The 13,457-nt window shown below is 34.7% G+C and overlaps 1 protein-coding gene across 1 annotated transcript in view; it reads left to right on the forward strand.

Moving 5' to 3' along the window:
• The window catches only part of PLXNA2 (plexin A2), a gene marked incomplete at its 5' end in the record, with an annotated part of 261,184 nt that overhangs the window by 186,486 nt on the left and 61,241 nt on the right, over positions 1 to 13,457 (forward strand). The window contains 3 exons of the mRNA XM_015816987.1: positions 5,092 to 5,259; positions 7,780 to 7,873; positions 11,740 to 11,979. Coding sequence (XP_015672473.1) covers positions 5,092 to 5,259; positions 7,780 to 7,873; positions 11,740 to 11,979 — 502 coding nt within the window. The remainder of the gene's footprint in view (positions 1 to 5,091; positions 5,260 to 7,779; positions 7,874 to 11,739; positions 11,980 to 13,457) is intronic.

Genomic DNA, 13,457 nt, shown 5'->3' on the forward strand with positions numbered 1-13,457 from the left:
ATAACTAACATTTCCAAAGCTGAATTACTGAGACTTTTCATATTAATGCTGCTTTCTTTAGCATCTGAAGAGATAAAACATCCCAGCATCCACTTTATGCCTGGATTGAAAAGGGGAGATAAGGAATGACATGTTAATGAGTAGACTTGATTTAACTGATTTAGTATCTCCTTATCTAATAGGACAGTGTTCATTTATACCTTTGGAACAGATAAGAAGAAACGTGCATAGTTACATTACAGGAGGTTTTTCATTTCTTATCTACAGAGGAGATTTTTTTTTCTTTATGGTATTTGCTTCTCAAATAACTTTTTAAGCCTAGAGTTATGCAGGAACTCTCTCAACTGATGCTGGGATGCAACACTGATGTTTGCAGAGTTCAACTTGATTACATGCTTTCATTAGCTCTGTTGGCTAACATGAAAAATAGTAGTATCACGTAATTCATTACCATAAAAAACATACTGGGATATCTTTTACTAGTACTCTTTCTGCTGTTCTTGGATATCAGAAAGGGAGATATATATATATAATAGAAGTATTGAGTCACCCAACAATGTAACATTGAGCAGTGTACTACAAAGCAAACAATAAAGAGTAAACATATTAATACAACATTAAACAATAACTCAACATATAAAATATAAAAGACCAGATATGATAATTAAACAATCAAAAGAAAATTCCACTAAACTAGACTCAAGTGCTTAGAGAAAAAGCCAGGTCAGGATACCATGCCAAGAGACAAGAAGAATCAGGATGGAGGCATCACATACATCCAAGACTTGCCACAAATAACTGACAACTGTGACCAAAGCCATCTCTATACCATATTCCAGACTGAATCTGGACTGAAAATGGTTCAGCTTCCTCCAGGCCCTATAAAGCTGAAAGGCAGATTTTTTTCAGATTGGATGTTAAATCCGTAATGTCCAGATAATATTCAGAAGTGGCTGGGACAGACACTTCCCTAATTTATTGATCTTTAAGGAGGATGGGGAGATTACAGCAAGGTTTGTTTATTACAGTCAATCTCAATTAAAAAAAGATTATAGATATTCTGTAGAATTGATTTCATGGTTTGGTCCACTTAACAGCCATTCAAATGTTCCACCAATTCCTCCTGATCTAGAAGTCAGTGGGGTCATTTTGAACTATTCTCTGTTCCTTCCCTTCCTCCATCAACAGTCCCATTCACAAGCCAAGCACAAATCCTACCCATTCAGATGGCAAGTAAATACAAGGGTGCTTCTGACCACACACTCTTCTAAACCAGCTCCTGCCCACTCACTTTCAAAACCCAATCATGCCCTCTCCCTCTGTACTCATCATACATAGGGCAACAAACATACAACTTCACCAACCTAAGACAAGCCACTACTCTCCCTTCTATCTCCCACCTGGGGGGGAGGTGTTAAAATGGGTCAAGTCCCGAGGGAAGGAGTGGTTACACGAGGTGTTAGTTGGAAGTCAGGTTAGGGTTAGAAGGAGGGTTGGTAGTTAGGATTTAGATCAATGAAAAGATCCTCCGTCTCACCGTATTGAAGGTTTCCCGATGTTTCAGAGACGTTAGTTTGTTAGATTGATGCAATCAACGTAATCTAAGGAAATCCCGTACCTTGACCAGTAGGAGCCCCTTCCAGACATAGAATCACTAATAGGACAAGATAATTCCTGCCCTCTGGGCATATTGCCACAGTGGCAGGACATTGCCTGGACTTTTCTAAAATCTGTTAGCTAGCTCCCACCTCTGCCACAGATCAATGCCCCCTCAATAATCTTCACACTTTCCCAGACATCCAAGCCAGACAAGATCAGCCGACTTGGTCACTTGCTAGATACTGAATGTCCTTTCACATTCTTCATAGTTTGTTATCCAAGTATAGTCTTGTGGGCATCTAAGTCACAAATTATTTATTTATCTTCATTATTCCTTCTTTGTGGCATATACCACCATTAGAATTTATAAATTAGAATTTATAAATCAACCTCAGTGGTTTTTCTTTTTTTTTAATTTGCAGCTAAGGAAAAATTTGGAATAAATAAATGATAACATCTATGTTTAATGCAACATAACTATTCCATTAAATGTATGGTTATATTTAAGAACTTTTCCTAATTCACTATATCTATTTGCCCATATAATCTAGTAAACAACATTTCTCAGAATCTAATAGCATACTGTTTATCCCAGCATTTCCATACAAGGTCATGACATGGTCTTCTTTCTTTCTTTCTTCCATAAACTGCATGGTTTATAGGTGATGAACTTGGCATGTACTCATGATGTGCAGGAGACTGATTAGATGAAGCAGTTTCTAATGAGATTCACTGTAATTACAGCTTCTTTCTATTCTCCTGCCTCTGATCGGAGGAGTGGAGAAATTCACCATGACGACATGGTAATAGCGCAGAAAGCTAATTAACTGATCACAGGGAGCTTGCACTAACTCTTTGCCAGCAGTGATGTGTCGCTTTGGATCTTACACAAGGACTAAGCAGATATCTCTGAAGTCTGGTCTATGGCATGTTAAAATGCCTATTCTCATGTGAGGTCGCTGATAGATAGAAGATTAGATTCCAGCTCCAAGAAAAATTGTTATTATGGCCAGGTTGCACAGTGATGTGACAGTGCATAACCTACTTCCTTTCTCTTTTTTTAATTTTACATTGTCCATTTCCCTCCATCCATTTTTATCATTTATATTCCTTCCCTATTTTTTTATGCTTTAATCCCATTATGCATACTTTGAATCAAATTTATGATACTTTTTTTCAGATCAGGAACTCCCTTTTATTCTTTTGGGTAAAGAAACAGAGTGGTGTTCAAAAAAAATTGCATCCTGAGGGACTTTTTTTTCTTTTCAAATATAATATATCAATTCCAATTCTCTTCATATAACCACAAGATATTGCACTTAATATTTAACTATTTGGAAAAGTGCAGTACAAAATCCACTATGCTTATGGTAAAGTATTTAACAAATATAGCACCATCCAAAACACTGGCAATATAACAAAATCTTACTATATCCCTAAGGTTTCCAAGGGTATAAAACGTATTTAGATACTTTACTTTTGCATGCTCCAAGGACACATCAGAAGATTATGAATTTTGTGGGAATATTGGAGGTCAGGATGCAGATTTCTAAAGTATACATATGTATCTGGTCTGAAACCTGAATAGAAGAATCCATAAAACATTTTAACTTATGTGTCCTTCCTTAATTCCAATGAAAGGAGCCAAATACTAAACATGCTGTAAATTGAAACTCATGTTATATATTTAATTTGTTTACTCAAGTAGTTTACAATTTATTATTGTAATTATTGATGGTTATTACAGTTTGTTTTTTTTAAAGGCAAGAATAACCAATGTTCCATTCTTTGATTATACATCTTCATACCAGGAATGTATCTATAAGCAAAACTAGCTGTATAATATAATTATTGTTTTTCCCATCTTTATTACATCCAGAAATAAGACTCAGGAAAGGGAGATGAAGACTCAAATTTGAGTAACTTTATTTTTTTCCTGCCATTAGTTATCCTTTCTTGCATCTCTCCCCCCCCCTCTCCCCCCTACCTTCTGCTGAGTATATGCATAGTGGAAAAAGCACAAGGCTTCCTAATATTTTCTTCTCTGGGGATTAAACAGTTTTGATGATGATTTTGAATAGGAAGGGAAATAATTGACATAAAAGACATTTACTCCATCCTCCCTCCTTCCTGGAGCTAATTCTGAGTAGTTTCCTTTATTATTTTTCATCTATATACAGAATCTTGCCAGAGTAAAGCAATTAGTTGTATAACTATAGATATACTCTGGGAACTGCCAGGGAAGAGCCATTTTAGCCCTCTTGTTGCAGACCAAATTTTCTGAGATCCTCTTTGCCTTCTGAAAAGCAGCCCCTCCCTCTTGTGAATCCAGATTACATTCTACCACAATTATTAGTTTAAGTAGCAACTCAGCTCATATTAAAAAAGCTGGGGAAAAGCATTTCAAATTATCAAAAAACTCAACATTAATGCACTAAAAAAATGAGGGTTGGACATTCCTTTTGCAGTTTTCAAGATTGTCATTTATCTCAAAATTAGCATTAAAGATACTGAATAAGTATAATCTTGCTTTTTTGATCTAGCCAACTGGTGTGTGTGTGATCTTTTATAGGCCCCTTTAGGCTTTATAGAGTTTTAGATATTCATATGAGCCAGTTTGGTCTATGGCTAAGGCACCAGATTAGAATCTAGGAGACTGTGAATTCAAGTCCTGCTTTATGTATGAAAGCCAGCTGGTGACTTTGGATCAATCACTCTCTCTCAACCCAACTCACCTATGAACACACAAACACCTATATATATTTATATTTATATTGGATGTAGAGATGGAAGTGCAAAATGCTGCTTTCAGGAACATATTTATATTTATATTGGATGTAGAGATGGAAGTGCAAAATGCTGTTTTTCCTCCAGACCACACAGATGCAATAAATCACTACCAGAACAGTAGAAGGGCATGCAGTCAAAATTAAGCTTTACATTATTATTTTGGAATGTTCCATTCCGAAACTGATATTTTGTACATCTTTAATTATAAGCCATGCAAAGTCATTTATGGATAGATGGCATACACATTTATAATATAAATAAATGAGATTAATACATATTATGGAATTTATTCAGTAAGGGTTTTTTTTCAGAAAACAAAATTTTGGCAGTATACTTATACTTCAGCAGATGTGAATACCAAGGTTGCAAAGTCAAGACCTTACCACATATTTCCAAAAATAAGAACTTCAGCATCATATTTTAAATCTTGATTTAATTACAATCCAAATTTTAAATGATGTATGCTTATTATATGCAGAAGTAAAAATGACTTTAGATGAAAATTCATGAATATTCATGCCTTTGTGAGTCATGACTATCAACTATCTACTAGAGAACATCTATTTAAAAAGCATCATATCTCCCCCGAAGATTGTCATTCAACTGCTTTAGAATGAATCCCAAAGATTCCCATTGTGGGCAATAAGTGGTGTCATTCTTTGTTCGTATTTCTTCTAACTAAAGATTGTTTTTTTCTTACAGGAGATCAATTAATGAGATTATGTGTGTGTCTGCACCTTCTACCCATGGTCTTGGACCAGTGCATGTTTCTGTCAGTGTGGACCGGGCCCAGCTAGAAAGCTCGTTACAATTTGAATACATTGATGACCCAAAAGTTCATCGGATTGAGCCTGAATGGAGCATAGCCAGGTAACTAAGCTCCTATAATGTTGCATCAAGAAACAAATTACTTGAAGCAGGGTTCAATTAATTCCTCACAAAACAGAAATTCAACCAAGTTGAAATTTTCAAAGCATTGTTCAAAGCCACATGATTTCTGTACTTTTTTACTAGTGTCTATTTAGGATGCACCTCTAGTCAGGGTACTCCCTTTTCTTACTCCAATAATTCAAACAAAACAATAATTGGGGAGAAAAGACTTGGCATTATTATTACTGAGCACATCTAAAAGGCATGCTACAATGTTTTCTTTATAAATATCTTCAACAATCTAGAGCTGTCCCAAAAACCATTTTGCAAAAAATATCTACAAGCCTAGAGTTAGGCTGAAAATACTTTGTCTTGTCAAAGAATATAAAATATTTGGTAACTATCTTCAAATAAATGAAAGTTCTTCACCCCTGCAAGAACAATTTTGATTGGCCTGGATTTCACAGTCATGGCAGGAAAAAAAATGTAGTGATTACCATTTTTAAAATTCAACAAAAGCTTTGTTCAAATTTTGAAACCATGTCACTATGGGTGATGACTTTAGAATCAACACTATCTTTATAAATGCTAGTTTAAAACTGTCCTTCGATAGGGAAAAGAAAACAGAGTCTGTGACTTAGCACAGCACAGCCAAGTTCCCAGTGAGAGAGAAAAAGGTATAATTTATAATTCTCTTCATTTGCTTTCCTCTCAGTTGTCAGCACCCAGCTTCACAGTTCCTAGAGGATTTATTCCACCTGTGTAAATATAGAAGATTTATGAATAAAGGTCTGATCCTTCAAGGAGTATGGCATAGCCATTCTCCTGATTTCCTGGGTTCAAAAGGTCTAGACAATTTAAAGAATTATATTTTTAAAATGATCACATAATTTGCATGTGTTGAGCCCCCCAAAAAAGGAAGATGTAAAAAATTATTTGAAAATGTTTCAGATAAACCTTTTCAATCTATTGCAAAAGAACAAACTATCTGAAATAAGTGGGTCTCCTATCCCCAGGCCTTGTTTCAGGGAAATGAAAGCATCTCTTTTCCCTGAGTTAGAAAATCAGAGTGACTAATTCAGCTGCAATTACAGCCATAGCAATCCGTGACAAGATTCTAGGAAAGCAAATGGAGCCCCACGATCACTTCCATCTGCTGAAGAAATGCACAATTGCTCATTAAAGGCTTCTTTTTAAGAGAGTCAGTGCTAAAACAGAAACAGTGGCAATCAATGCAAAAAGAGAAGAAAAAAGTTCATGCATGAAATTACATAAGATGCACAGCTATATCCCAGAAGTGTACTCTACTGTACAATTATTGATTGAATGCTTTCTAAAACCTTAGGTCAGTTTTTGCACTGCTATTAGCTTTTTCTGACTTGTATGCAATATGGCATACAAAAGATGAAATGTGAGTGTGAGCTCTATATATTGAGAGATCTGAGAAATGGAAGTCTTTCTTTCTTATAGATGATTCCAGACTGGCTTTAGAAATCCTTAGAAGCAATGTGGTGAGCTTCAAAACCTACTAAAGAAAAAAGTGGAATTGAAGATCTTTTTTTAAAAAAAACCTGGCATATTAAAGCTTTAAACCTGCAATTTTGAATATCTTAGACAAATGACCATGATTTAGTAACTTCTCGTTCCTATTTAATTAGGTACTCAATAATGTTCTAATTTTCTAAATGCACATAAGGCAGAACAAAAACAATTTGACTGACAACAGCTGCTTTCAATCCTAGTTTTCTCTAGTTTATATCTGGGAAGGGAGTAATCTGGAGATTGATTAGATAGGGCTGGTAGATTTTTAATACGTATTCAATTAATCACAGGAGAAACTCAGAATAACCTTAGTCAGAAGCAACAGTCAAGACAGATACTGGGGTGAATTAGTCATTCACATCTTCCTTAGGAATTAGAGAGGCTAAAATCAAAAGTATGTTACAAGATCACCCCAGAATCCACATAATAGAAATAGATCACTGTCAAATAGTTTGTGTATGCAACCTTGTTAACATTTACCCAACTTTTTCCAATCAGCTGATTTTGTTGGCTCTTCCCTATTTAGTTATTTCACTATCCATCACTTCCCAATGTATCTGCCATATTAAAGGCTAGAGATAAAATCTAAATTTCAGATGAGTGTTATTATATTGTGTTGAGCTAGAAAGTCTGAAGCAAAGAAATGACCTCCATATTTTTTGTTCATTTGATTTCCTTAGCATCCATTGTTAACATGTCTAAGAAAAGTTACATGGGAAAAATAACTATCCACTAGGGGGACAAATGAAACAAAAAAAATATATATTATGGAAGACAACTAATCCAGAATCAAGACAATGGTGTATTAATGCATTCAATGGTATATTAATGCACTCTGTCGTCCTATTCAACCTGCAGAAAATATCCTGTTGAGATCAACAAACATTTGTACTTATAAGAAATATAGACACTGAGTTCTGGCCCATTTCCTCTTGACATATTAACCTCATTAACCTAAAGACTTCTGCTTTCTTTCAGTGGCCACACACCTCTCACTGTTACAGGATCCAACCTGGATGTTATACAAGAACCCAGAATCCGAGTGAAGTACAATGGCAAAGAATCTGTCAATGTAAGTATCTGCTTTTACCAAAGATTGAAAGTTTCCTTAACCCAATGGTTGCATGATTCTTGGTTGATATGCAAGTTGTAGGCTGGTTGTTTTTCAAACCTATCTTTAATCACTTGAAAAAGAAAGGCTTTTTATTCAAATATAACCCTGATCTATTTTATCAATGAGACAGAAGAACCACATTCATAATAATCAAAATTCATTCTAATAAATATTTCATTAATAGGTTTGTATTTGGTTCTAATTTATTATACTATTTAACATAACTTTGGCTACAGTGGAAGGAGCTGTGGTGGTGCTGTGGTTAGAATGCAGTATTGCAGACTAATTTTGCCAACTGCCAGCAATTCGATTCTCACTGGCTCAAGGTTGACTCAGCCTTCTATCCTTCTGGAATCGGTAAAATGAAAACCCAGATTGGGAGCAATATGCTGACTCTGTAAACTGCTTAGAGAGGGCTGTAAAGCACTGTGAAATGGTATATAAGTCTAAGTGCTATTGCTACAGGAGATGGAAGGTTAAATTCTTGCTTTCCTATGAAGTTACTGTAAGTTTTCTACATACATATGAAAACAGTGGATCTTGCTTTCTGATGCTACACCAACCATCCTGCCATTTTTTTCACTTCTCCTCCCTCTGGATGCCAGTTACTCTCTCTCAACCCAGCCCACTTCACTGGATTGTTGTTGTGGTAAAACTTTGTGGAGGAAGGAGTATTAGATATGTTCATCATCTTCAGTTGTTTATAAAAATAATAAAGGCAGGATAAAAATAAAGTTAAATATTGTGAACTGTTTAAAGCAGAATATAGTTTGTAGAAGGAGATATAAAAAATAGGGGAGAGGTCTCTGGGGAGAGTTCACACCTCCTGTGTCTTTTCATAATCCCTACATTCTAAATCTCCAATATTCTTAAAAATGCAGGAAAAATTTCTGTGCAGCTATATCTTATGTTACATTAGTTAGATTCCATTTTAGAGTCCTTATCATGGATAACCTTAAGAGCTTGTTTTTATTTTATTCCATGGAGCCTTATCATACTGTATAGAGAAACTGCATTTAACAGGGAACAATGACAGCATATGGTACTTGTGCCATTGTGAGGCCCCACCATACATCATTGGAGGCACACAAAAAGCCAGCAGCAGAAGGCAGAGATGCTCTAAGTAAACAAGGTTGAAAAAACAACAACAATGGTAGTGATATTTTACTGACTCTACCCTTCTGAACACCTGCTTCATTTAAACAGAACAATCCTGGAGAACTATCAAAGCCTCAGAGAAGCAAGTGATGGAAGAGACTTTTTAATTGTAAAATTGGCTCTGCCCCATACCATCCTATGACATAGCTTCTGATCTGTGTATTTGTTTCCATCCAGATCTGCAGCACAATTGCAATTTTCACAAATTCAAGTTTTTATGTACCTATGCCCTATCTTGACATTTACCTCTATATAAAAATTTTAAAAACTCCCATTTTAGACTATTGTTTTAAATGTTTATATTCCTGAAGGATTTTAATTCAAACTAGGATTAACATTGCAATGTGATTTATGTTGCATTTCCATTGCCAAAACAATGTATCTCTGATCCATGACAAATGCATTTGTGACTAACAAAAAAGCTTCACAGCTGTTCAGATATTTGTCAGCATTAAGATCAAACTCAGCCTTTGTGGGCAAATTTTGAAATCTACATATGCAGCTGTATGCAGAAATAAGGAAGAGGGTGAGACATAGATACAATCTCACTGTAAGGGCACAATTACTTTCTGACCATAAGGGCCTGAAAGATTTCCTAGATGGTGTATTTCATTGATTCAGTCAACCCATTCAGATTCAGTGTGGTTGAATCATTAAAAAATATTTATATTTAAATCTATTAATAACAGAAAGAATAATATGCCCCTTGATTTTGTTTAACTAGCCAACTGCATAGTTTATGTGTGGACATAATTTGGAGCTTTGGATAGAAAATTTTGTTATTAGCGTCGTCCATTTTCCCCTCACTTTCTATATTAAATGAACAGTTACAGAAAATAAGTGATATTTATTTTATCAGTAGATATAGAATGTAAGTTCTAAATTCTGTCTAGAGTGTAGAGCAAGATATAGAATTAAATATGTAAATAGACAAATGCAAATGCTTCACGTTGAGAAAAATGATTTTATGATCAATTGTTGTGATCTGCAAATAATTAGTCTGCATTTTCAAGAATAAGAACCTCACATTAGAAATGTAAATTGTGAACTTGACTGATTCAGCCATATAGCTTAACTTCATTCATAAACACAACTTTTAATCTAGTTGGTAGTTTTCGTATTTCAAAGCCTTATTGTTTATTTAATTTTTGGGCTTTATGATGGTTCAGTGTTGGTTTCAAGTGAGGAAATATAATTTAATATGTAACTTAAAAAAAGCATTGTCATTCAGTTTTAAGTTTTAAGATTCTTTCTCACAGTTCCCATCCAAAGACTTGGCTATAATTCAAGCAGAGCAAAGAATGTACATGCATATATAACTCTTGCTTCTTAAAATTGTGGTGCTTTAGGAGGTTTTAGGTTTCTGAATTATATCATTTTGTAAAACATCTGGAACAACCTAAAGAAAATAAACTTTCTGGGACTTTATTAGCTGTCATTTGCTTGTGCTGCCCAGCTCTTTCCTTCTAAATACTTGATAGGTGTGGTAAATCAGCACTCCTATTGACTGATGAGGGGCTGTTTCCCAAGCTTCAATCACTTCCCTGGCTGTTTCTGTGCCTGCTTGTCCAACAATCTTGGTAGCTGCAAAATTGAATAATAAGAAAAGAAGGGAAGGAAGGAAGGAAGGAAGGAAGGAAGAGAAAGAAGAAAAGAGAAAAAGAAAGCATTAGAATCTCCTTTAACTTGAATGTTATTGTTACCTTTATAGTGTGTGTGTGTGTGTGTGTGTGTGTGTGTGTGTATTTTTATAAAAAAATTAAATTGGTCTTAGATACTACTCTTAATGCGTATGAGAAATCTATATAACCAGATTGGATTATTCAAAACCCCTTTTCTATTCCCTTGATGCCTGAGAATATGATGCTAGTAAGTATGATATCTTTTGAAGATTTGCTAACATGATCTTCATTGACCTGTAAACACAAATGTGAGACATTGATTTCTTTTCCTCTGTAGTGCTTCATTTTATTTTCAATGGGCTGTGGTAATTTTGAAGTATAAGAACTCAATCGTGACAGGTTCATTGCACATTTCACAAGTTGCCACATCTCCCAATATACAGTATTGATCCAAAACAGTTGTATATGTATATGAACATAACAGGAAGATATAGGCAGCAGAACAAATCTGATGTATTCTGATCAGTCATGAAATTCACAGGTGACCATAAACAAGTTACTATCAGATTGTGGTCTATCTAATTAAAGGATCATTATGCTATTTCAATAAAATTTATCTTCCAACCTCAGAATCTGGTATCATTTCCAGCTATCATTCATATCACAGAATCTATAATCCATTTTTAATAAAAAGAACCGTGTATCTTTCTATTTCAGATTCCATATAACACTGATTATTTCTTGTATACTAAAGCTCTATCCAGCTTCCCAGCATCATGTATGTCTAATGCTTATTTTCTATATAGAAATGATATTTTTAAAATATGGTAGTGAACAAAAGGAGATAAAAAGCTTATATTTCACTTCTAGAGTCATTCTCACAGAATGTTCTTCCTGGCTGATGACAGAACAAGTTATTACATGGTTTGGAAAAGGGTTTGATAATTCAGTCTTGCCAAACTAATTAAGGTGGAATCATGATGTGACAATAATTAAAAAATATTTTATTCAAGGTATAACCCTGCCTTAATTGTATTCTTCCAGGTTTGTAAAGTTGTGAATACTACCACCCTCACTTGCCTGGCTCCTTCACTTACATCACAGTACCGACCAGGTCTGGATGTTGTTGAACGACCTGATGAAATCGGATTCATCTTTAACAATGTTCAATCTTTACTGATTTATAATGACACCAAATTTATTTATTATCCAAACCCTGCCTTTGAACTTTTGAGTGCTACTGGCATCTTGGACCAAAAGCCAGGATCACCCATCATCCTGAAGGTAAAGTGACGGCACAATCCAGGTGACTCATTTATATACTCAAATCCAGATTTACTTTGAAAAAAGTATTGTCCTACATGTAAAATCTTATTTCCATTTCTTATATTAATCTGTAAATTTTTGTATTGTTTATAGTTATATAAGAAGATATATGTGAATGTTTAAAATCATAAACTCTTTAAATATTACAAATCTGCAAATTTTGTCTTGGAAAATAGTTGTGGGATTTTAGATTTAACACAGAAATATTTCAGAGAGGGTTTGATTTGAACTTCTTTAGGAAAACTTGAAAAATAAATTTGAAATGCTCTCTTTGCCGTCACTCCTTTATTTCCTTCATAGGCATTGGCAGAAACAATGACAGAAAAACATCCAAATTGATATTGTAATGCAAACCTCCTATGTATTTGCAGCCCAATATTTAACACAAGTATATAACTCAAGGTATTTGATGTATATGTGGCAGGCTAACCTCTCCCCAGTTGCCTACAGTTCCCCTCCCAACAATAATACATCACAAAACATTTTGTTTGACATGTGCATTTCTATCACATACTGTAGGAGTTTACGATTGCAGGAATCTATAAATTGATGTATCTCCACTGCATATATTCAGATTTTCCTTTGCATAACGTGTAGTCCTAGGCTAAACTCTGAGCTATATATATCAAAACAAAAATTTAGTAAACTGGGCCTAGCGTCTAATTGTTAAGAACATTTTAAAACATTGCAGATACTCTTACTGATATGTCACAAGTCAGCCAACACACTTTATTCCTTTCTTGTGAAGATAAATGTAACTACTCTGCACTTTTATTTGCTGGCAGTTTACAATACTGTGTTTTGAGAACCAAATCTACATCAAGTTTAAAGTTCAATATTATATTAACAATGTCTCACTCCCAGGATTAACATATCTTCTCCACTTTCACATTTTTACTGCTGATGTGAAAAGTCTTATTTTTGTACCTGATGTGTGATAGCTTTCTGTACCACTGATACTTCAGTGAAGCCTTTTCTTTCATGTCAAGCAATTGTTTCTCTTCTCCTAATGTAACACAATATCAGTAGAATGGTAGTAGCTGTGTGATGGACAAACATGTTTAGATAGTTCCTTATTCATATCTGAATTTGGACTGTTAGTGTTTTCTGTGACATATAGGTGTATTTTGATAGTGTATGCTTGGCTGGAATAGCAGATGTATTTTATCATGCTATGCCAGTCATGTACCAGAAAAGCACTCATTTTAATCATAGGCAAGGAAAGACTAATTTTATCCATCTTATTTTTCACCTTCTCAAGATTACTTCTTGCACTAACTGCTATTTCCATGAACTGCCCCTGATTTCTCAATTGCCTCTTAGCTGTCAGTTATGGTTTCCTCAATTAAATATCATATTGGTCTTGATATATAAATGAAAAAGAAAAGGATAATAGTAAAGGGATAGCAGGCATTTTTATGGTAGTTCCTACCCTG

The sequence above is a fragment of the Protobothrops mucrosquamatus genome, unplaced genomic scaffold (assembly GCF_001527695.2).
Source record: "Protobothrops mucrosquamatus isolate PMUCROS unplaced genomic scaffold, P.Mucros_1.0 scaffold546, whole genome shotgun sequence".
Classification (NCBI taxonomy): Eukaryota; Metazoa; Chordata; class Lepidosauria; order Squamata; family Viperidae; genus Protobothrops; species Protobothrops mucrosquamatus.